This window comes from Hypomesus transpacificus, chromosome 10 (assembly GCF_021917145.1).
Source record: "Hypomesus transpacificus isolate Combined female chromosome 10, fHypTra1, whole genome shotgun sequence".
Taxonomy (NCBI): domain Eukaryota; kingdom Metazoa; phylum Chordata; class Actinopteri; order Osmeriformes; family Osmeridae; genus Hypomesus; species Hypomesus transpacificus.
The window spans coordinates 8,765,451-8,788,759 of record NC_061069.1 but is presented as its reverse complement, the minus strand read 5'-3'; the positions used below and the strand labels follow the sequence as shown (position 1 = coordinate 8,788,759).

At 40.2% G+C, this 23,309-nt stretch overlaps 4 protein-coding genes across 5 annotated transcripts; 2 read left to right on the top strand and 2 right to left on the bottom strand.

Annotated features, from left to right (window-relative positions):
* Nucleotides 1-140: 140 nt before the first annotated feature.
* On the top strand, nucleotides 141-5,246 carry zgc:66427 (uncharacterized protein LOC406256 homolog). Its single transcript, XM_047028229.1, has 5 exons — nucleotides 141-983; nucleotides 1,893-1,988; nucleotides 2,176-2,281; nucleotides 2,809-2,908; nucleotides 3,075-5,246. The coding sequence occupies exons 1-4, from the start codon at nucleotides 464-466 to the stop codon at nucleotides 2,864-2,866; spliced, it is 780 nt and encodes a 259-aa protein (XP_046884185.1). The 5' UTR covers nucleotides 141-463; the 3' UTR covers nucleotides 2,867-2,908; nucleotides 3,075-5,246.
* Nucleotides 5,247-8,102: 2,856 nt separating this feature from the next.
* On the bottom strand, nucleotides 8,103-10,284 carry LOC124472595 (C-C motif chemokine 25-like). Of its 2 annotated transcripts, XM_047027526.1 has the most exons (6): nucleotides 10,181-10,225; nucleotides 9,947-9,982; nucleotides 9,526-9,613; nucleotides 9,092-9,209; nucleotides 8,833-8,932; nucleotides 8,103-8,750 (listed from the first exon to the last, which is right to left on the bottom strand). In XM_047027526.1, exons 3-6 carry the CDS (start codon nucleotides 9,587-9,589, stop codon nucleotides 8,727-8,729), a joined length of 306 nt encoding a protein of 101 aa, XP_046883482.1. In that variant the 5' UTR covers nucleotides 9,590-9,613; nucleotides 9,947-9,982; nucleotides 10,181-10,225; the 3' UTR covers nucleotides 8,103-8,726. The 2 variants fall into 2 exon arrangements, with proteins under 2 accessions (XP_046883482.1, XP_046883481.1); XM_047027525.1 differs by lacking the exon at nucleotides 9,947-9,982 and having other exon boundaries at nucleotides 10,181-10,284.
* Nucleotides 10,285-13,962: 3,678 nt separating this feature from the next.
* On the top strand, nucleotides 13,963-19,860 carry ranbp3b (RAN binding protein 3b). Its single transcript, XM_047028226.1, has 17 exons — nucleotides 13,963-14,028; nucleotides 15,489-15,544; nucleotides 15,679-15,715; nucleotides 15,861-15,947; nucleotides 16,059-16,130; nucleotides 16,799-16,864; nucleotides 17,004-17,096; nucleotides 17,230-17,339; nucleotides 17,569-17,679; nucleotides 17,801-17,898; nucleotides 18,012-18,087; nucleotides 18,210-18,306; nucleotides 18,384-18,508; nucleotides 18,600-18,720; nucleotides 18,964-19,106; nucleotides 19,296-19,488; nucleotides 19,677-19,860. The coding sequence occupies exons 1-17, from the start codon at nucleotides 14,007-14,009 to the stop codon at nucleotides 19,718-19,720; spliced, it is 1,551 nt and encodes a 516-aa protein (XP_046884182.1). The 5' UTR covers nucleotides 13,963-14,006; the 3' UTR covers nucleotides 19,721-19,860.
* Nucleotides 19,808-23,147, bottom strand: LOC124472338 (calcyphosin-like protein). Its single transcript, XM_047027114.1, has 6 exons — nucleotides 23,121-23,147; nucleotides 22,808-22,916; nucleotides 22,358-22,472; nucleotides 21,960-22,137; nucleotides 21,582-21,791; nucleotides 19,808-21,415 (listed from the first exon to the last, which is right to left on the bottom strand). The coding sequence occupies exons 1-6, from the start codon at nucleotides 23,145-23,147 to the stop codon at nucleotides 21,311-21,313; spliced, it is 744 nt and encodes a 247-aa protein (XP_046883070.1). The 3' UTR covers nucleotides 19,808-21,310.
* Between the last annotated feature and the right edge of the window lie 162 nt (nucleotides 23,148-23,309).

The following is a 23,309-nucleotide window of genomic DNA, read 5'->3' as shown; positions in this document are numbered from 1 at the left end:
TTAACCCAATTTTTGAACAAGAATAGTCTGTTATTAATTTTATCAACGGTATGAAACAAAGACGCTTCATTTTTATGTTATGGGAAGAATGGAAGTTCTTCACGAACAACCGTAAACTATATAGTGGATGAAAGGAGGAAACGAACAGACCATTTCCGCTGCAGCAGCGAAGAACATCAGAGAAAGAAAATGTGGATCGAGGTGAATAGTTACGGCAAATAAATCACAGCAAATTGACAAATCGGCTGACATTGGAAATACATTTGCTCGAGATAGTAAGTACAGCGGGGGATTACGTCGTTTAACAACGTCTCGAGTCAGTGTAACCAAACAACAGCATCATTCCCTTGTTCTGCTGTTCGCTAGGGAGCAACTTGAAGCGAGGTAGCCAGTTACGCTAGCTAGCTAGCACGCCAGTCAACTAAATTAGCTAAGCAGCTGATAACGGTCACTATTAAACGAAATGGGGACAAGAGCGAGCCGTTCACAAGAAGATTCAATCCCTTCGGTTATAGGAAAAGATGGCACGACGCGTGATTCATTTAGGCGGAACCGATGCTGTAGGCCGACCAGTCTTATGGTGGACTTCTCTGGGAGTTTTGAAGATACGGATACCAACCGTAGCCGATCAGAGGAGGGCAGTGATTCGGACATAGGGCAACAGGCAAGCGCTGATGGAAGCCCCGTGGATCACCACAGCCTCCCCTCTATTAGCCAAGCATCACCAACAGACGACAATAGGGACTGCAAGCCTGATGAAGCGGATAATGACAGCAGTCCCGTGGTTGTTGTTAACGGGGAACATCAGTCTGGAGATGATATAGGCCGCGTTCCCCACCGCACTTTTTCTGAACGTCTACCCGGTAACCGGCACTTTACAGGGCGTAACGTCAGCGCAAGATCCGCACGGGTGCGAGGCACTCATCAACGCCCCATGTCGGAGGCTTGGATTGGTCTCTACCGTGTAAACAATCGCCCCAACAGTAAGAATAAATGCCTATACTATTGTTTTTTTTTTACTATCAGTTATGATTACTGTTGAATACTGTTCACGGTGATAGTAGTGTTTAATCATGTCACTGAAAAAACAGGCATTTGGATACATCGTAGCTGGTGACTGGTTTGTATGGTACGCATGTCAAATACAATCTGAGGCTACACAATCTGGGCCTTAGATTAACCCAGAATTTACATTCCTGACCAGATAATCTCACGTGCTTAGCTACATGCCTGAAATGATAAAAAAATATATTGAGAGCTCATTGAAAGGAGAGAAACCATACCAAGTGAAATCGTTGTAATAGTCTTAAGTCTTAAACCCCTTAACAGTAGCATAAACTGTCATGGCACTCTTGAGGAATACGCCAATCAATAACAGCAGCAGTTCAATTTGATTTGTACAATTGCAAATATAAACCCTTGTTCATTATTGCCGTGACTATAGTACAGTTGTGGCCAAAAGTATTGGGATTTTTTTCATTTTGTGTTTGCAAAGCTTGCTGGGCCTTGGCATAAAATGACTTCTAACATAATGTCAGTAAGTCATATCATCATCACAGGGGAAAGTGTGAACTAATTCTAGCCAGGTGAAATCACTATCATTCTGATTGGATTTTAAGAGCAGATTGACTGCTGTAAAAGAGGGGACTATATTTGCATTTATTGAAAATGTTTGCCCCCAAAAAGCTTTACAAAATATGAAATGTGCCCCTTTTGTAGTCCAATATTCTATAGAAACGTGAACATTTTACTCAAATACTGAACCAGCAAACTAAACACAACATTTGTCATTGCCAAAACTCATGGCCACGGCTGTATGTTATTCCTGTGGGACCCAGTTTAGATAGTCATGTACTTGTATTCATCAGCTGACACACTGCCTTCTTCCCCAGATATCCGCTGCCCTTTCTGCACCAAGCCTTTCCCTGGGGGCAGGATTGAAGATCATCTGTTGAACTGCCTTACCTCTCCCCCTCTCCCCTACAACAGTAAGTTTCAGACGGCCACTTATTTTCACCGATTTGAGGGTGCACGATTGATCACCTGAAATATCAAAGTACCACTGCACTGTCCCAACACAATAACCCTAGAAGGCATTCTGTATATATACTGTAAATATAATATTCTGACATGGTTTTCAGATATCCTCATTTCTCTCCCATTGTGTGTCCTTAGCGGATGTGCTCAGTAAGGACAGCGGGGAATGCTCCATCTGCCTTGAGGACTTGTTGCAGGGCGAGACCATTGCCCGGTTGGCTTGTCTGTGTGTCTACCATAAGAGGTAACTGCCGGACCATGTGACCACTAGGCTAGCTACTCATGCTGATGCACACGGATGTTTGAGCAGATTTCAGTTCATCATTATTCATGCCTGTTCAGGTTAGATAGTCAATCACTCTGTTGAGGTATAATGTGTCATCTCAGGGGGGGGGGGGGTCACATACTGCTACTGATTGGCCGGCACGGGTAAATGACAGGCCAGGTAAAGAACTGATAGGCCTGCGGTAACTCACCTAGGCAAGAGACTCATTTCCCTTGACCGGCAAATCATTTGTCTAGCCTAGCTATGCACCGTTTTATCCACTCACTAGCCCTGTCACTGACTCTCCTAAGCAAGTGACTCACACGCTTCCCCTGACTATTGATTTTATTTTGGTAGAAGTCTGTCATGTCACACACTCCCCTTGCCCGGCTGGCAACTTGTATTACAAAATTCTAATTCAAGGCATCTTTTCTGCTAAGCTGTTCTTCCACCTGTAGAGGAGTTAATGAATGATTTCCCCCTCCATTGCTCTCTCATCTGTTTAGCTGCATTGATTCCTGGTCCAAGGTGAAGCCTTGCTGTCCTGAACACCCATTCGATTGACTCGTGTGACATGTACACCCCACAGTCACACACCTGACTCAGGTACTTTTGTTTTGCATGGTCTTTGTGTACGTATTTGAAAATCCTTCATTATTAAGTCATTATGTTACATTCCTCATTCCATTTGAGTCCTGAAAATAATCTTGCAAAAAAAACCAACATTGCAATTGAAGGTTGTTAATATTCCCTGTCTTCTTTTGCCCCACAGGAGACTACACTGTATCCCATACTGCAGAAAAAATTATATATGGGAATCTGCTTAATCCAAGCCTCCTTATCCTTCATATGTCTAGGAAGGGGTGTCTGCTGCCCTGGGTTCAGACCACTGAGGCCAACACTGGCAACAGGGTTCCCAGTCCCTTGAAAGTCACCCCTGAGCTGCTGGCCTTCAGATAAAAGACACGTCAAACAAAAAGAGAAAAGATCGATTTATCAACCTGCCGACAGCCCCAGTCTCTCTGGGTGACCTACACAGCTTGGTCAGGGAGGAGCGGCTAAATAGGGTCTGTCTGACGGCATCCTCCCTCATTTTATGTGGGGGGGCTTTTCCCAACATACTTTTTTCTTTTTGGCTGCAAAAAAAAAAAAGGTAAAGGTAATGTGCAGAGATCCATATTACATTGGATGGATGTTTTGTGTCCATAGGGAAACATAATAATAAACCAACCAATGCAGCATCTAAAGAGTTACTGTTAATGCGTTTTTGCATTGTTGTTTTTTTTTTTTTATATAGACTGGAGCTGGAATGTTGGGCTTTTTGTGAATGGGGTTACCGCAGTGTTGTGTTTTCCTGTTACCTGGATACATTTCAGTAGCAAGTGGGTGTGAGGTGTAAATCTGTGTAAAGCAGAGTGGGGTTAGTTTGTTTCAATGGTTTGTGTGGAAATGACTACTTCATATAGGGTCAAGAGCAGGCTAGTGGTAGTCTCTAGGGCCATAGCACTGGTGTTGGTTGCACCGTTTTGAGCACTTTTGACTATCGACTGAACCTTTTTGCGCAAGGTCAGTTTGAGTGTGTGGTTGGGTGGATGGTTATGCGCATGGGCTGGTGATGTCACTCTGACATGGATGCCCTAATCTGCCATTGTGTGTCTGTATTATACATATGTGTGTGCTTTGGTGTCTGTTGAGGGAGCTCCTTTAATTTGGACTTTAACTTAAAATATCTAAACTACTTTGGGAACATACCTTAAAAAAAATAAAACAACCCCTCGCCCCTGCTGAAGGCCACATCCGCCTGCTTCTCTGGGGAGCAGGCCAGCACTCTGGACCAGACCCTGTACGGTAATACAGCCATCTGGCTCTCTGGCTGGAAAGAGGGATGTATTTATGGGGGCATGTTTACGCCATGACGTGGCAGCTGCCTTCTGCCTACCGATAGAAGGCAATGAACAGCTGAAGTGTAATTATCGCATTATTACAACCCCCCCCCCCCCAACCACGCCTATCATTGTTGCTAGAAGTGACCCCTTGACTTTGGCTCTTTGTCTGTTGCCTTAGCTTGGTGAGAGGTTCATCTTCAGGTGCTCTAACGTTGTAGTTTAGTCGAGTCATCCGCTGCCCTGTACTGCTCTCCCTCAAAGCATGACTCAGCCAACTGGTGGAGCAGGAGATGGAGTTCTGTCTTGACAGGCTTGTCATTAAACCTCCCAGGAGTTCTTGCGCAGTTCTCTGCATTCTAAGGTGCTATGGACTGTCTTGCCCCAAGGTGGCAGTCATGTGCATGTTACCCTGTAGTATTGAAAAGAAGAAAAAATAAATGAAAAGTATATAAAGCCAAAAGTATGTTAGTTCATGAGGTGTGTGTTTGTAGGTGAGTGTGTATGGGTGGGAAACATATTCAAATGGATCATTAGATGTTACATTTTGTAGTGATGAAATGATGTCGTGTACTTTAAAGGGGGAGGGGGGAGGGTTTTCAGTGTAAATATAGACAATCTGAAGCCCCCAATGTTACTTATTACTCCCCCCCCCCCCCCCCCAAAGCTGTGTGGTGCAATACCTCAATTTATACCAGTGCTTACACTCTGTGTAGCTATTCATCAAGGATGATATTTAGTAAAGGCTTCATCCTTGGCATTCAGCCACGGGGTTGTAAATCCTTCCCTGGTCTGTGTGATGTTATGCTAATATATTCAACGAGAATGTTTTTAAGGCCACCACAGTGAAATCCGCATCCCAAGATATGGACAATCTGCCTTTTTTCTGGTATAGAATCATTTGAGTTTATTTATTAAATTGTAAATATGTAATGCAATTCCAAAACGGCTTGGTCTTTGTCTGTTCATTAGACTGTTTCTAAGCTCCAACTTTTGTATGTCTCAAAGTTGTTTTGTTTTTTATATGTATTTTTTACAATAAATATATGGTGTGAGCTCTGTGATGTTGTTGTCTTTGTTGTCTGTGTTTTTGTGTCACTGTTCTGTAAACGTTTAAGACGTGTTGGCGTATGTGGCACAAGGTAGCTAAGTGCAGTATTTAATGTGTAGACTAACAACTAAGTTATTTTATGTTAATTCTTAACATTCATGTACTTGGATTGCACCAGGGCTTATGTAATGTAATTGTAGTTACATTACATTGTACTTGTAATAACAAATCCAAAGCGACATACAGAGTGAGGGTTGAACCTACAACCTTTTTATCTGCAGTCAACTATATCTATCGATCATACACAGGGTCCTATGTAATGTGCCAACATTGTATTTTATGGATCTTCTGAAGACAAGTAAGATGCCTCACAGTATGTTCCACGAGGTGGAGTTATAGTACATGTCAATTTTTCAGAAAAACAGGCCTTCAACAAATACTTTTTCAGTATCAGATCTGAACAGAATACAAAAAACATTAATATTCTTATGCAATAGAGTTGCACAGTCCAAATACAACAAAATACCTTGTTCATCCATCACTCTTCAAATTGTTTCATATAATTTCATTGGATTATTTAAAAATAGTTTCTTTAACTTAAAGGTAAATACATTTTTTTGTTCCTCATGACAGCTGTTCCATACATGTACACCTTTAACGTAAATACAATGGTATTTAGCATTAGTCTTTTTGAATATACATTGGTCTTATACAAGATCCCCTTAAGTCATGTTGGCATTTTCTTTCTCTGAACAACCCTTGGATACTTTCTGGCATCTGATGTTTTTTTGCTTTGTACATGATTTGTAATGTTTTTAGTTCTATTAATTCTTTAAATTATAGAGCCTTTAATTCAATAAAAAGGGAGTTTGTTGGCTCCCTATAGGTGGTTCCAACTTTCAGTTGGTGAGTGATAAAACTTTATGGTTTCAATATGTCAGCATGAAGTTAATGTATCACTCTGATAAAGAATTAGGTGTAGCAACATAGAAGTAAATGCAATGTACAAAAACAATTTTAATCTCTAAACGTTTTATTTTACCGACAAGGAAGACTTCCTGAAGGTACTTTGCTAGAATGATCAATGCGTGATCAGTTACGCCAACTGTTGAAGCCCTAAAAAGGTGCTTTTAAATTATTGTTAAATACATAGAACCTTTACATACTATTATATGTAAAAAGTATTACATAAAGCAATCCGATGATACAACACAATATGCCATGCTGTAGCCTCTAATGACTTCAGTGGTCCATGATTTATAAAAAAGGTTCAGTTCTGTCAACACAAAACACGTCAACATCATGTAGTACACAAGACTAGTGTTTTTCAGCATACAAAATACATACAGTGCATACATACACACCATGCACTGTACAACACTGCTGCCTGTGTCTTTAAATGCCCTGCATCACATCAACACCATTCTCCAGGGCCTCTAAATAACTCTAAAGTGGTGCTCCTCATTCACAAGGCCCTACATGACAGGAGGCTGCTCCCGCCTCAGTGCTCCACCTGTTTACTCTCAGACCACCTCTACTCACCTTTCATGTATTTTGCATGGATGCATGCTCTGGCATATGCTTTTAGCATCTTTTAGTGAAACTGTTTATCCATAACACAGTCTCTTACTTTCTTTTCATGGGTGCTGTCTTCGTGTTACTGCCCTGAATGTTGGCCAAGGAAAGTGTCCCAGCATGTTAGAGTAGAAAGCATAACAGAACATTTGTCAAACTGTCTTGGATCAAAACAGGACAAAGTCAAACCTGAAAACTGGAATCCTTTTCAAACTGAAACCTAATTCTTTGACCTGTGAAGTTAGAGGCATTCCTATCAGTAAAAGTCACAATCAACAATTATGCCTGTTGGGATAGTATTTCTGTGTGACTGAAGGTCGTTAGGTGCCAGGATAGCTGTCATAGTTGCGTACCAAGAGCAGAAATCGTTTTCCCTTTCCCCCCAACAAAATGAATTTAATCAGTGTGCATGTACAAATACAGTTTCATATCACCTACACTGGATGGTTTGATTTTACAGCCGTGTCATGCATATATACAATTAGATCCTTTCCTCATATGTTTTTCAATCCAAAGGTATCTAGGTATTTAGAGTTCTTTGATGTGCCAGAAATTGAAAGTCATCAATCTTGAGTGTTAGAGACAGCCATGGCCCATAAAGTATGACTCACAGAGATTTATCAGAGCCAATGTTACCAGACCCAGCATGTCTCTACAGAAAGGTAAGGAAGTATCCATGAAATTGGAAAAAAGATTGGATTTCAACAGTACTTCTTTTCAACACAAAAGGGATCACATCATAAAATGTGAATGAACATGTTCAGGGATGTGTTCTGAGAGAGAGAAAGAGAGAGAGAGAGAGAGAGAGAGAGAGAGAGAGAGAGAGAGAGAGAGAGAGAGAGAAAAGAAAAAGAGAGAGAGAGAGAGAGAGAGTGAGAGAGAGAGAGAGAGAGAGAGAGAGAGAGAGAGAGAGAGAGAGAGAGAGAGAGAGAGAGAGAGAGAGAGAGAGAGAGAAATTGCTGTTTAGTGACAAAAAACAACTGTTGGTAGTTAGGACTATTTGTGTATGACTACTTTGCTATTTGTGTATGATTTGTTACGTGTTCTTATATAAATGAAAGTAAACTGTCTTGTATCCTCTAAACATTTGATAAAATGATTGAAATAATTTCAACATGAAATGGAAGTTTTACAATATACAACAGACAAATGCTATTTGTTTGACAGGAAAGTGAAAGTATCAAAGTATCAAGGGATCAAAGTACAACACCACGAACCCAAAGAGTTTTGAAAGAGATATCATTGCAGTTTAAGGCATCTGGCAGATATCAGACAGGAGAAACGCTTGTTATTTTTTGTTAAGCATTAACATATTTTATTTGTTTCTACATGTACAGTATACATTGAAGAACATAGAGCTAACAAATGTGTAATAATGGCCTATGTGTATTCATATTTTTAATCATAAACCAAAAACATACAAGACAGATTATACATACTTTTATTACTATTTACCTTTTTTGTGCTGAGTACACAAACTGGAAAGGATAATGGAAGTAGAAGAATTTGCATGATACTATATGATATATTTTTCAGTCCAAGTAGTTTATCACAAAAGCAACTTACAATCTACTACTGCAAACAAGGAGTGGTGTTCAAAGTACAAACTCACAATATCTCCCTTCTGACATATTAATTCAAGCAGGTTTAATAGAGCCGCCAGCAATCTATTTAAAACCATTGACCACTACTGGTTATAAAGTTCAGGTTCTTGTTGAAGCAGCAGGTGCCCTTTGACTGTCGTGAAAGCAAAATGATGCTGAAAGGCATAGTTTTTCCTCCCCAATTGCCCACTAACTAGGCATCATCATAATTGTTTTGATTGACTGTTTATCTGTTACAGCAAGATGGAATGGCTGCTGATGGATTTGATCCTCTGTAGCGTATATTTAAGGCCCTCATGGAGTTTTTTTCTTCATCCTCTCCTTTTCTCTTTGTGCTGTAAAATAAAAATAAATATTTTAAAATTAAGTACATTTTCTGTTTTTCTAGGCATTAAGTTAGAGTCTGAGGACCATTACCTTTTTGATGTTTTTCTTGTTTTCGATCTTTGATATTAAGTCGTTGACCCACTTTTCATTTGGGTCAGCACAGAACACCCGTCCTCGCTTTGTGGTGAAACTTTGTATGTGGAAATAATTGATGCATGTGAAAAACAAATCCTTAAACACAAGAGTGTGTTAGTTTACATGTAATGGGTAAACATCACAAGGTGACTTCTCCTCTTTCCTCCTACATCATACAGGTTTGTAGTAGGTGCTGCGTGTTTGAGAGACTCACACTACTGCAGGGATGTTGCAGCCTCCATCGGTCTCTTGCTTCCTGTAGCTTTTCACTATACGGCGTGTGCCTTTCCCCACACTCTTGGCATACCTCAGACAGCAGTCCTCGTATGAGCCTGGGAACAGACAGACAAACACCATCAATACCAGGTTATTTAGTTATATGGCAGTTAATATAACCTTAAGGTAAAGTGTTGTCAAAAGGTCTTTAAACTATTGTAATATATTGTAACCTGCCTTCTATTCAACTGTTATCTCCTAATAGCATGTTATACAAAAGAAAATAAATACAAAATATTACAAATATTGAGGAATTGTTCAAAGGGTGAAGCACAGGGAATTATCACTCAAAAGGTAGGTGCCTTGGCAGGTTTGTTTACACGCTAGGTGCAACGCTTTTCTTTCAACATTGTTGATTTGATGCTATACTACCTTGTGCCAAGGTGAGGTAGAGACATGCTAGGATCAGAAGGAAGAACAGGGCACTGAACCGCATGGTTCAATCTCTTGTTGTGTGTCTCTGCAGAAAGACACAGGACAGTGGCAAACTTTAGTACAACCCATAAATCTTATCTGTTCAGAATTCCCAATGACATTTCCGACGGATTCTCCTTTCAAGAATAAAGCCTTCAACCTTGAGATACGTCTTGCAAAACCTTCACTTAACTGAACTAATACTGGTATGGTTATCGTACCAGAATGTATAACAATTCTTTTCCCAAAGATCCCTCAGTGAAGCTGCAGTGTTTTAGAAACAGCAATGTACATGGTGTTTTGTTTGTTTCAACGTAGGTGAAGTCACATTGCTTCACATGAATCAAATAGTGGAGTCAGGTGGCTGAGCGGTACTTACTGTAAGTTGCTCTGGATAGGAGCATCTGCTAAATGACTAGTGCAAAATGTAAATAAATCATGAATCAATTATGTTTAACTTAAATACAAAACTGTGTAAAACACTAATTTAATACCAAACGCAAATTCCAAATTAATTTAAACAATATATCAACAACAAAAAAAACACCCCTTAGAGAATATAGCAGGGTACTGTATATTAAAAGTAATATCTGGATTTTGCCTGACTACTCACATTATCCTGCCAGTCAGAGATGTCTGTGGCCTCTAAGGCAGTCGTTTTCTTGTCTTTGTTGGTGTGCTCAGGTAAGCTCCTCTTATACTGCCAGAAGAGCTGCTCAAGTTACACACCTTTGGGGCTTGGCATGAGGTTATTGATTGACGTGAAATATTTTACATGTTTACATGAAAAGAGAAGCTTTTGGCCTCTTTGGCTAAATCTGGACAGTCTTCTCCCTGGGGGTCAAACTTAGATTCAATATTTTGGTCATACTTTAGCTAAAGGTTATTTTCTGAGAAGCACCAGAGCCAAATCTGACAATGTGAAGTAACATTGCTTTGGTTTTTATGGTTTGACACCAGTTGTGAAACAGTCTTTATTCACTGAGGGCTTTAAGAAGTCTTTAAGATGAGAAGAGTCAGTTTACGTTCACTTATGAGTATTTGTTTAAGATCCAAATGATAGCCTTCTACATCAAAACTCTTATGCAAAAAAGTATTAAAAATATCACTCAAAAGGTGTTAAGTTTGTTAATAAAATGTCCCGTCTACAAATGTTCATGACTGAGGGCAGTAAAACTTCAGTATGCCTGTGTATGGAATGATTAAACAAAAAGAAAAAAAGCATTGCCATTGGACTACCATAAAAGTTACATGGTAACTTTGGTTGGCTGAGTTGTTGGTGGTGGACTGCCTTACTGGATCTACTTAAAAACATGACCACTGTCATCAGCAGGTTGTCAGCTCTAAATGTAATGACAGTGGCATGTGATTTAAAATGAAATGTTGTGTTTCTGTTCACCATTTACTTCAAGCTTTATCATGCTCTGATTGCTGAGACGCTCACATGCATCAAGGACCTGTCAGGTCCTCCTTAAGATCTGGTCTTTTGGCTTCAACTTTCATTGGGGCGTTTTTCTCAAAGCTTTGATTCAGCTTTTTAATGGGGATATGGCAGTCCTGAGTACCCAAGAGGATATCTGATAGCGTTGTTATGCTTTAATGATCTCTCACCGCTTTCTTTCATCTACCCACCCCCAAAAAAGCATTTTATGGTGCTGCTTTTTTAGTTGATGTTGTGCAAGCAAATGTGCTGAATTTGTATGGTTTTTGTTTTGTTTCTGCAAGCTAGTTTAATACTACTGCTATGATGATTGTTTTGACAAAACAATCATTTCATTTTGCATACCACCCAATGAGTCAAGACTGTGAAAACACTGTTAATAAATCATACACTTCTGCAAAAATATAAGATATATGTATGTGTATCTTATATCTTCATTGCATCAGTCCTCCATGAAACTCTCTTTCTTTTTCTTGTTAGCTGCATATTTCGTACCCCGAACAACCAAGTCATGAGCAAAGCATCGATCAAAAAAAGCAGAAAGTTGGCATCAGGTGTCCTGATTCCTGGTAAGGATTGCTCACCTATTTTGATAGATCAATGGCACTGATATATAACAATGGCAGAAAGATATGTTTCTTCCAAAAGATGATGGTCCACTGCCAAGGTGAATTGGATTAAGGTTGCATGTTGGTTGTCTTCAACATTCCATTAAATTATGTGAGCCATGTTGTTTTAGCCCATCATATTGTTTCTTTGTATGCTTTTGAGGATGACAATATCTCTAAAGCCATTAATCAATGTTAGAGTTGCTTTATTTTGGCACAGACAAGCCTCCAGTTCCCATGCAAACCTTTGTAGTACAGAACAGTCTGATACTCAAAGTGAGTTTATCCCTTAAATCAGATAGTGACTGGCATTTCAAGACATTGCAATACAGAATGAAATTTATACTAATTTCATTGAAACCGATCCATCATTTTGTTTGAGTGTAACAGTGCATTTGTAAACTGGATGTACCTTGATAATGGAAAAACAAATTGATGGCTACAGATTCTCTCTTACAGTAGGCTAAACCACAAACTAAGAATCAATCAATCAGTCTATCTAAACAAGACAAGCAAATCAATATTTGGGGTAAATGGACAAATAATAAAGGTGTCTGGAAATGAATTCCCTGAATTGTTCTGTTTGTATGTGTTTGTACGTGTGTGTCCCACTTCAAAGTGGTTTCCGGGCTAGCTAACAGATCAACAATATAAAGTGGATATACTTTCAGAACAGATCAGTGAATTTTGTTACATAAATGAATGTGTTGACAGATGTCAAAACTGCCTGCACATTCAAATGTACATGCCAGAGCCGTATGGTGAATTAGGTTTACAAATATGACAAATGGCTCAACCATTATGCATGTAATGACTTCTGTTATGAACTAAATGTTTAGATGTTTGTGGTGATAAGACAATTAAACAGAGAAGCAATATGGTACATTTTGATCAACATAACATAAGCAATTCATTATGTAGGAAACAGCAGACAACTGAGGCTACATAATAATTTGTGTGAATGTAGGCTACCACAACATTGGCAATTTGACTAGAATAGATGTGGAGGTTGAACAAGTACTTTTTACACAATTTCCATTGTGATCTGTAGGTACCAAAACCTCTGAGCATCACCAGCTGCATCAAGGGCACTGCACTATCTATAATTCCAGACATCTGTTAGTCACCGACATAGTTGCGGGCACTATGCAACTATAGCTCAAGTAATCTGTTTTTGTGTTTCACTGACATCTCAATTACTGACTGCATCGCGTAGCACTAGTTAATAAGTGAGTACTTGGACGGTACTTAGGAATGGTTTGCTGGACCAAATGTTAGTTTCCTCAAGGATCACAATGACTCTTGCTTAAAGACTTATACTCTTGGTAACTGATTTCAATTGTTGTACTTGCTGTGAAATATGTTTTAGTGTTGCTTGCTTTTCTACAGGTACACTTGCACTTATATTCATGTTGGTTAATTGTAACTTGTTTAACTACATGCTCTTATGGTTCTTCGCTTTGGCACTTATTTTGGTTGTTCCCAATGTGTGCTTCATGTTGGCTACCCGCAATGTTTTTGGGGCTATCTTGTTGTTATTATCAGTGACATGCACTTTGCAAAGCTCTCTCTTGGAAGTCGCTTTGGATAAAAGCATCTGCTAAATGAATACATGTATATGTAATAATAACTAGGCTATTAATATCACAGTACTGGCCAAACAAGCTTGTGTGATCAATTATAATATAGTTTGCAACAGGTAAAATTACTAAATGATTGTTTAACGTGTTTAGCAATGATAGATTTGAAGGACTGCTTGTTCAAAATGTTGCAAGCTAACCTTAGTTAGGCTACACTACCCCATCTAGTGATGGGATAAAATAATGGAATGCTGAAATTCTTCATCTGGTTTTGCCCAGTGCCAATGGCTTTGGTTACATCCTTATGGCAATAAAGGATGTCTGTGCTTTGAAACAAAACAATTTGGTTAAATGTAGCAATTTGACCGTAGCTCATTGTGTTCTCCAGTGATGCCAACAGCCAGCCAGCTCTAAGTCAAGTGGCAGTTTCTGCTATTTGTGCTGTCATTGTTAACTTGCATAAAACGCATTTGAGTAACAGTAAAAGGTCATGACCTGTTCTGAAAATGGTTAGAGTTGCTGCTACCCTAGAGGACGTAGGATACGTTAGTTACAAAAGATAACCTACGTTATTAGGATTGATTCGGTTTATAACTATATAGAATTTGACATAATAATGTGCTATTTCAAATTAGCACCATGTTCATTTGTGAGATAAGAAAAAGTTGTTTGAAACAACACATGCAGTATTAATCATACATCGATGCACTGACTGATAGTCTCAGGAGTTGAGTCAAGCCGGTGCCAAGGAAGCATTGTACGAGAACTTATTTTTGCGCGGTGGTTTGTGGGTGTGAGCAAAGAAGTAAAATGGCGGACTTGGCAAACGAAGGTGAGTGGTGGCCTGGTGAGGAAACAAAACAAAGACTGCTCAGTTATTTGTGTAATCTTTATATTATATAGATGCGAGAGATAAACGTAAAGAAGTGCTTCACAGCACATTCAGAAACGGAGCAGCTGTGTTTTATTTTGGTATGGTGGTAAATGAAAGACCACAATGCTAGTCTAGCTATCGCCCGCCAGCTAGCCGCCAGCTAGGGATTCGACAAATTACTGAATCTGACAATGGTTAGACGTTTTTGACTACTAGCTTAACATATAAATTATTGCATACCGGTTAGCTTACACAGGCTACATCTTATGTAGCGAGCTGGTTATTCTAGTGGGCATGAAAACTTTTATTGGGAAGCTAGCTAACGTCAACCAGCTAACCGTCCATAGTGCTGGTTATCTAATGCTTGCTAGCTACGCTAACTTACTCAGTTAAACCAGAACAAGGCTCCAGCTAGCTAGCTCTAGCTAGTCTAGATTTACTACTACTGTAGAAATCTCCATCCATATAGGCGGGGATGAGTAGCTAGCTAGCTTTCAATACAGTTTATATACTAGCTAGCTACTTCAAGAATTAACAAGTCGGCAAAATAAACACCACATGGCTACATAGCTATACAGTACATTGTCTTATAAATCTGCCGGGATATAGCTAGCCAATTAAACCCTACCTCCTAGTTTGTATCTAGCTGTTTATCTTGCGCCTGATAGCAGCACTTGCTTCCCTAGACAGTCTAGTTACCTTTCCATTACTAAGTAAGTAGTGTTATTTAAAATGGTCTGTTTACTACAACGGGAGACATTTTTGTGTGGCTAGCTAGCAAAGACGGTTAATTTGCTCAAACATGAGCTAGCATTACAGTAGGAAGTTAGCCAAGTCAATAGTGTCATGTTGGGACAGGCAGCTTCCTGACGTTTTGGTGTCATCCATGTAGCAAATTATCTTCAAATGAAGTCGCTAGTTAGACAGCGTACTGCTTGTCAAAACAAATGTTTCTTATTTTTTTCTACTTTCTTTTTACTAGTCTACAGATGATTTTGTCATGGCATTGCTAGCTGTTCTTAAATCGGATACTAGTAATTTGTCATTGGGCGTTTGATATTTGAAGCTACCTGCTGTTGTTTTACAATGTTATAGAGGATAGGCATTGCTAGTTGGTCTGTCATCTGATTTCTGCTAGGCTATTTGTTTTCGTCATTGGTTGTATTATTGTTGAAAGTGTATGTATGTGTGTGCGCCACAATGGCTGCAAATATTAACAAAAACTATTTTTTTTTTTCTTCATTTACCCTTTGCATTTAGATACTGATAACTGGTTACCGAATTGACGATTGTTTGCAGCAAGTAACATAAGTAAAATCTGTCTAGTTGATATAGCTCATTGAATTTGGCTACAGTTCAGTGTACTCGAGCTTCTCATGTAGCCCTTGCTAATGCATGACGTTCTATTCTGTTTACAGAGAAGCCTGCCATAGCACCACCAGTGTTTGTTTTCCAAAAGGATAAAGCACAGAAGGTAAGATTATCTGACTCTCTTTAGCCGAGAACCATATTCCTCAGTTTTAAACAGGATGGATTTACACTTGAGTTTACATCTTCAAAATGGTATTACATTTACAATAGACAAATGTATGCGCCTGTTCATTTCAGAGATCAGCTGATGGATCGAGTGCAGAAGATGGAGAAGGTGAATTTGGCCATAGGACTGCCATCAAATTTCACCTTCATACTTGTTTGGTTAACATATTTTGTCAGTGTTTTAAGTGATTGTACTGCTTTTTACTTATTTATTTGATTGACCAAACTAAATCCCAATATTCCCTTACCACCAGATTCAGACAAAGATGAAGGAGGATATTGTCCACCGGTTAAAAGGGAAAGAACTTCATCGCTAACTCAGTTCCCACCCTCACATTCTGGTAATGAACGTAATCTTGATAATCCAAACAATCAGTTAAGATCTCAAGTGTTTTAGGGATGTCATTGATTGTGTGGATCATGGTATATGTGCCTTTACGGTTCCTTTTTAGCTCCCAAGAACAATGTGTTCATGCCCTCAAGTTTCTGTCAGTCACCAACTGGGAACTCTGACTCGGAGCCAGGTGAGAAGGCCTGGAGGCTCTTGATTGGTCACCTTTGTGTTGTGTCTGGATGTCTCCAGAATGCACCGGCTCTGTGTTTGTGTGCATGCGTGTGAGGGTGTGCATGTCTGCTAAATCTAGAGAGAAATTATAGAGATGACAAGAAATTGATTACTCACAGTGAATTTATAATACCTGAGGATGTATGCATTTGGAGTATTTGTCTGTTGCTCTTTAGTACTGAAAGGTCAAATGTACAGTAGTTTGGCCAAAGCCGTGATTGGAAAAGTGTTTGAATAGACCAGGGGTGGCCAACCCTGGTCCTCGAGAGCCTCAGTCCTGCATGTTTTAGATGTTTCCCTGCTCCAGCACACCTGATTCAAATAAACGGTCATTCTCAGGCTTGGATAACGACCATTCATTTGAATCAGGTGTGCTGGAGCAGGGAAACATCTAAAACATGCAGGACTGAGGCTCTCAAGGACCAGGGTTGGCCACCCCTGGAATAGACCAACACTAGTGGATGCAGTGGTTCCCTGCTGGATCTGAACAGCTGCACAACTCTGGGTTCATCAGGGTTGTTATGGTTACAGGCCCTGGGGTTACAAAGGCAGATTGAGTCAACCTCACAGGGCAATAAAGTGGTCATTTGGGATATCCTTAACATCTCTCTTTTCATGGGATTACAGAGGAGAAGCCTGTTGGATTTCGTTTAAAACCTCCAACCCTCATCCATGGACAAGCTCCAAGTTCAGGTGGGTAATAATATCAGAGATGCCGTATACGTGGGACCAGATCCATAGAGAACTTATCATCGCATCTCAGTACCTTTTTAAAAGGGGACTATCCTTAAATGTAAATCCCCTATGCTATTCTATTTGGATCCAATCCCAGGTGTCCCAAGTCAGAAACCTAAGGAGCTGCAGCGCAGTGTACTCCGACCAGCCCTGCTCCAGGCCCCGCCCTCCAAGGCCCACACAGAGTCCAGTGAGTAGTGCAAACCATTTCTCACCACACATGATGAAACCGACCCAGACTCACTCCGGAGTTTAAACAGACTTTTACATTTACTCATTTAGCAGACGCTCTTATCCAGAACCTTTCACTCCTCTGTCTATAGACTCCAGCTGTGGGACCAATGGGGTACAGAAGTCCTCAGACGGGGCATCATTGGGGCAGCCTGTCTTCCTGAACAACACTGAGCACTCAGCTGGCCCGGCCACATCGCCGGTGAGTATGACGGGACCCTGCTTGACAGTGAACAGCAGGCAGGACCTGTGTGAATGGCCTAGTCTTGCACAAATGCTTTTGGTGCACTCGTATGTCATTTGAATGTAATATTTCCAATGCAGTCTTCTTCAACTACACAATCTTTTTGTTAAATGTTTTTCATATGTTACAGAGATGTCAATGCCTAATATCTGTTTGCTGTATATGTGATTCGAACTGTCTCCTCTAGATGCATGAAAAGGAGGAAGATGATGCAAGTGGAAACAAAGGGGAAGGTGGAGAGGATTCTTCTGCAGCCTCCTCCTTTGTTTTTGGGCAGAATATCAAAGATAGAGCAAAGGTTTTTACAATTTTGCATTTATAAAGTGATGTTGGTCTATTGTTTTATGATGAGTAAACATTTTAGCCAATGACAAATACACAGTCAGATGTATTTGCTGATAATCCCTTTCTGTCTCTAGTTGGAGGTAAACAGCACAGATGGCAAGTCGAAAGACCCCAGTCTGATCACCCAGGCCGAGGGCACCAATTATTTCTTACAGTACATTGGCACCCCCAGGTAAAATTCCTTCCAAGAGTTAATGACTGTGTATCACTCCTCTCTGCTGGAAAACAATCTTCTCATGGATTCTAAAGGTCTTGTCCATACCTTCTTTGTAATTTTCTCTGTAGTGCAAAGAACACCGTAAACAAAACAGACACCGGGGCAAAGTTTGTCTTTGGACAGAATATGTCTGAGCGAGTACTGGTGAGTGGATGTGGCTTGTTTTAAAGTGGGCCTGCTTTGGGTCACATCATGGAAGGAAGGACTGGAGGAAACTTCTGTATCTTTAACGCTGTGTCACATGTTTTCTGTTGTTGTGTTGTCAGAGTCCCCCCAAGGGTGAGCCAACAGTAGAGGAGAGTAAAGAGGCCCCAGCTGCCCCTGCATCTGAGGCATCCTCACAGGAACCCACCCCAGAGAAGGGTAAATATCACTCCTCCCAGTGCCCCGCGAGGGAAGATATAGTGACATGTGACCCTGGTGTGTGTGTGTGTTTGCAGCAAACAGCATCACAGAGTCTCTGGAAGAATCTGCAGCAGCCTACACCAAAGCCACAGCCAAGAAGTGCATCTTAGAGAAAGTAGACGTCAAAACTGGAGAAGAGTCGGAGAGCAATGTTTTACAGGTATGTGTTGTTGGCCCAGGTGCTTCAGGATGGGTCAAATGCGTGAAGGTAATCTTGTTTCAGCTCAGCATTTTTCACTCTCTCCCTCCAGATCCAATGCAAGTTGTTTGTGTTTGAGAAGACTGCACAGTCATGGATAGAAAGAGGCCGAGGGCTTCTCAGACTCAACGACATGGCGTCCACAGAAGACGGAACACTACAGTCTCGTCTAGGTGAGTGCAAACAACATCGGTTTGTGCTCATAATAGGAAGCAGACAAACGGTTACACACAGACATTTTTCCTGTTGACCTATATTCGATTAGATAGCGGATGAACAATGATATACAGAAATTCCCCTCCACAGCTAGTATTGTGTGATGGGTAATGGTACAAACGCATTCCTTTTTTTATTCTAACACAATAGTTTTATCCGTATTTGTGATGGCGTGCTGTGTTTCTGTCCCGTGTCGTCAGTAATGCGAACCCAGGGCAGCTTGCGACTAATCCTCAACACCAAGCTGTGGCCTCAGATGCAGGTGGACAAAGCCAGTGAGAAGAGCATGCGCATTACTGCCATGGACACAGAGGATCAGGGGGTTAAGGTCTTCCTAATATCGGTACATGACCAGCATTACCTTGTCTCATTTTCATGACGTTGAATTCATGCTCATTTTCTTTGTTAAATATGCCCACCATCAATGTATGGAGTACATACAAGTACAGAAACCGTCCTTCTTTTAACATTTTTCATATACGAGCAAATGGCAGATATGCAACTAAAGTATCTGTTTGTGATGGTGTTTCAGGCTAGTTCGAAGGACACAGGCCAGCTTGCCGCCGCGCTGCACCACCGTATCCTGGCTCTGAAGAGCAGAGCAGACCAGGAACCTGAAGCCCCAACCACAGCCATTCCTGAGGCCGACGTGCCGCAGTCAAACGAGGACGACAGTGACGAGGACGAGGTGGCCAATACGGCCTCTGCATCCACTCCTGCTGGAGGTGTGTGTGTGTGGAGAGAGCGACTAGGCTCCTGTCATAGGTCACTACTGGAGCAACATTTTTATTAAGGATTGAGGAGTTCAGTATCTTTTGTAATGGCATTGGAACCAGTCCCTGAACATGCTCAGATCTGTCTAGTAATCATTATCATTAGTACTTTACTAGCTGTGTTTATCTTTCCTCTGTAGTTAACTCAGATGGAGGAGAGACCCCAGCAGCTGGAAGCACATAACGTCACCCTAATGGATGGCCTGCCAGGAGGCTGCCTTTTTGGGTATTTTACTGCAGGCATCTCTATGGACAACCCTGACCAACATGGTTCCCCCCCCAGACTAGTACTTTTGGATATTAGAAGTCTATCTCCAGGAAGAAGAAGAAAAAGAAAAAAAAACCTTGTACTGGAGCGTCTCACCTGACTTGTGCAGTTCGTCTTTTGTCTGCAGTCAACGTCAAATCTGGAGCTAGTTTCTCCCCAGTTTGTTTTACTTTTTTTTTTTTTTTTTTCGATAGCTAAAATAAAGACTTCAAAGCTTTGGTTTGGGACTTGGCTGCTCATCATATTGATGAGCATGAGGGTGTTTCCTCTCCATTTAAGGTATGGCACATGTCAAGACTGCAGTTTCTACTTTGGGACCTTTTTACTCACTCTTCTACCATACCTCTGGGAGACACACTTCCAGGTGGGCGTCTCATTGTCACAGTGTATCGTGTTGACTAGTCATCCAGTCAGCTGTTTGTACCTCCATTTCAACCAGTTCAACCCTGCCCCTCAACCCAAGTTTGTTGGATAGTTTCTGGTCATGTAACTTATTTCGGTTTACAATATTATACATGAGTCATCTAATTCGGTAAAACACATGTATGCACTGTAACAGCTAGCCAATACCACTCACTCTAAAATAAAAGCAGTTTCATATATTTCCGATTGACCTAGTGAATAAAGGACTAAAACAACATGCTCTGTCCTCTTGTGGGTTAATGATGTTAAGGATATAACCAAAGGAGAAGGAATCACCCAGGTTTCTCTTCAGTTATATAACTTTGTGTTATAGTTGTTGACCCTCATGGGGTAATTCTTTGTCATGTTTCTCCAGAGATTAACTAGACAGCATTGATCAACATTCTGCATGTAACTGTATTTCTTTCCAACATTTCAAGGGTTTATATTGTGTTAATACATATTCTTTTGATAATATTATATAAACTTTTTATTCATTGTCATTTGCAAAAAATAAGTTGTAATGAAGATTATTTTGTGTGGAGTGCATTTAGACAACTGAACTACCCTTGAATGTCATGTATATTTGAATATATTATCATTTAGTAGAGCACCATGTTTCTTGACTCCTCTGACTCCTTTCCTCTTTACAAAATAAAACATTTTGGACTGAACTGTATTATTCATTTAGAAGGCTCATAGACCTCGAAGCAGCTCTGGTGGAGGAATGTTTGGTTCAGTCTTAAAAATGTCCATGTCACTCAAGTCAGTATGCAGCAGGAGGTTAGTACACAATGGACACAAGGGGGCAGTAAAAGGCCAAGGAAGACATCCACTAAAGATCTAGTTATTTGTGCGTAACATAACCGATTAATAATATAGTTTGATCAGAAAGAATTTACCTTGCATTAACAATACATCAATTGAAATGAGATTATAATATAAAGTATAATTGTTCATTGCAACATTATGAGATTTTCTTTTAATCAGATCTCAGAACACAATTTTGTATATTTGAATTCCACCCCCCCCAGTTTAATTTATACTAAATACAATACCTTAATGATTTACAGTGGGCAAAATAAATATGAATTGTAAGGAATTCTACACAAGCTTCCAGGCATTCCTGATCATGGTTACAAAGTAGCCGTCTTCGTCGATGGAAGCACTAACTCCACTGTAGTAATTTAGAAACTCTTCCTCAGTCACCTGCAGGGGAGCAAAGGGCCAGAAGTAGTTTATGGTACAGGCAAATTAACCATCATCTAAGATCAGGATGTTGATTAGGAAACCGCTTAATCAGTTTCTAGTACATCTATTAATTAATGTTTGACTCCCTGACATTGATTATATTTGTAAAAACCTTTTTTACTACCTTGCCATCTTTGTCGTTGGGAGAATCAAAACTTTCCAGGAAGGAGAGGAAAACTTGATCTTCAGTCCACTGGCCACTTTTGTATTTGGGGTGCTGCTTGGCATTATACACACCTCTCAAGTCCTCCACAGTCACCACTCCATCTCCTGTCTTATCCAGCTTCCTGAAGGCTTCTGAAATCACCTGCTTCCTGGAGCTTGACATTGGAGGCTGATTAACACAACTACATGTTCATTGACTATGCATGGTTATCCGATAGTTTCTACACACTTGTATTCCTACACTTATATTCCTCTAATTTGACAGAAATAAGTACACCATGTCTTGGATGGTTACAGCATAATGCACACATTTGGTCGTAATGTTGAATATACCTACCCTCAAGCTTTCCAGAAACTCATTGAAATCAATGGTACCACTGCTATCTTTGTCTAACAGTCCAAAGATGTGCTGGGCCTCCTCTCTGCTCAGAGTAACCCCATAGGTGTCCAGGCCTTTGAGAAACTCCTGCAGGTCCAGTGACTTGCTGCCATCATCGTCCATGATGCGGAATGTCCTTAAAGAAAAAGAAAAAAAAAACAGCACAGAGATATCATCTCTAGAAAAATCTATTAAGCCAAACATGGACTACAGTTTGCTGGAGTCCTTCATACCTACTTTAACTTACTTACACTTACTATACAATGTTGGGGCTGAACAACATGTTCTGCTTGAGTACTGTTGTAATAGATGGATAAAGAATACGTTCAGTATGTCTTCTAAAGTGTTTTACTTGCCTTGCCAATCCTTTGATTCCAGCAGATCCTCTGGCCAGACATTGCTGTCTCAGTTTCTGCAGAGGCTCTGTGGACTGTTCACTGTTTGACGTCATTTTTCTCAGGTAGGTAACAACTAGAGAAAGTTCGGGCAGAACGTAGATAAGCGCACGTGGAATCAATGGACAATTACTAGTTATTCCACAATACCCTACTCCAATTGTTTTCCATATATATCCATATACATACTAAAATATGCTAATATTACTACAGAAACAATTAAATTAGCATGTCTTTATCAGTTTTGAGTAATTTCCATATAAAAGCGGTGTATTTTATTTAGTCATTTAGCAGACACTCTTATCCAGAGCGATATTGGAAAATACTTGAATGCATCGTGGCCTAGGCTACTATTGTGTAGTGCTCAAGGTAAGGTACGCATGAATTTCCTTTATAAATAATTCAACCTACCTTCTCCGTTCCAGTTCCAGTTTAATGAAAGAAGAAAGTGAAGTGAAGGGGTTTCTATGTTGGTGGCACCAGTTGCCAGGAAACGTAGGCAAACAGTAATTACCGCACTCTACCACAATGAAGGCACATTTATGACAACCAAACGAACTTTGCTACCACATGCAATGGTAGGTAGAATAAGTATAAGAAGTAAATTGAACTGAGAATCACATATTTTCTAACAATGAACTTACTCTGCCCTAACAGTAAATGTTTCTGATTGGCTAGTAGGTGGCATTTAACTGTATAACTCAGAAAAATTCCCTCCCTGCGCCTTGTCCATTAATTGTATGCGGGACATGTTATCCCTATACTTCTCAGAAATATAAGGCGTTGCATGAGAACGTAAGAAATGGTTGAAATGCGTGAGTCTCAATGCATGAGACTTGAGAGCCCTGTTTTTACTTAGGCTATATGTCAAAACCCCTACTTCTTGACTTTAACGTGACTGTTATGTTGTTAT

What these genes read in the sequence shown, in the direction of transcription:
- zgc:66427 (XM_047028229.1), top strand. Translation starts at nt 464, where the DNA reads ATGGGGACAAGAGCGAGCCGTTCACAAGAAGATTCAATCCCTTCGGTT. An exon ending in TCCCCCTCTCCCCTACAACA is followed by an intron (nt 1,989 to 2,175) that starts GTAAGTTTCAGA and finishes GTGTGTCCTTAG; the next exon opens with CGGATGTGCTCAGTAAGGAC. An exon ending in CTGTGTGTCTACCATAAGAG is followed by an intron (nt 2,282 to 2,808) that starts GTAACTGCCGGA and finishes TCATCTGTTTAG; the next exon opens with CTGCATTGATTCCTGGTCCA.
- LOC124472595 (XM_047027525.1), bottom strand. Translation starts at nt 9,589, where the DNA reads ATGCGGTTCAGTGCCCTGTTCTTCCTTCTGATCCTAGCATGTCTCTAC. An exon ending in CTACCTCACCTTGGCACAAG is followed by an intron (nt 9,210 to 9,525) that starts GTAGTATAGCAT and finishes GTCTGTTCCCAG; the next exon opens with GCTCATACGAGGACTGCTGT. An exon ending in TGCAACATCCCTGCAGTAGT is followed by an intron (nt 8,933 to 9,091) that starts GTGAGTCTCTCA and finishes CCACATACAAAG; the next exon opens with TTTCACCACAAAGCGAGGAC.
- ranbp3b (XM_047028226.1), top strand. Translation starts at nt 14,007, where the DNA reads ATGGCGGACTTGGCAAACGAAG. An exon ending in GGCGGACTTGGCAAACGAAG is followed by an intron (nt 14,029 to 15,488) that starts GTGAGTGGTGGC and finishes TTCTGTTTACAG; the next exon opens with AGAAGCCTGCCATAGCACCA. An exon ending in TTAAGGTCTTCCTAATATCG is followed by an intron (nt 19,107 to 19,295) that starts GTACATGACCAG and finishes ATGGTGTTTCAG; the next exon opens with GCTAGTTCGAAGGACACAGG.
- LOC124472338 (XM_047027114.1), bottom strand. Translation starts at nt 23,147, where the DNA reads ATGTCCCGCATACAATTAATGGACAAG. An exon ending in GGAATCAAAGGATTGGCAAG is followed by an intron (nt 22,138 to 22,357) that starts GCAAGTAAAACA and finishes TTTTTCTTTAAG; the next exon opens with GACATTCCGCATCATGGACG. An exon ending in AGTTTCTGGAAAGCTTGAGG is followed by an intron (nt 21,792 to 21,959) that starts GTAGGTATATTC and finishes TGTGTTAATCAG; the next exon opens with CCTCCAATGTCAAGCTCCAG.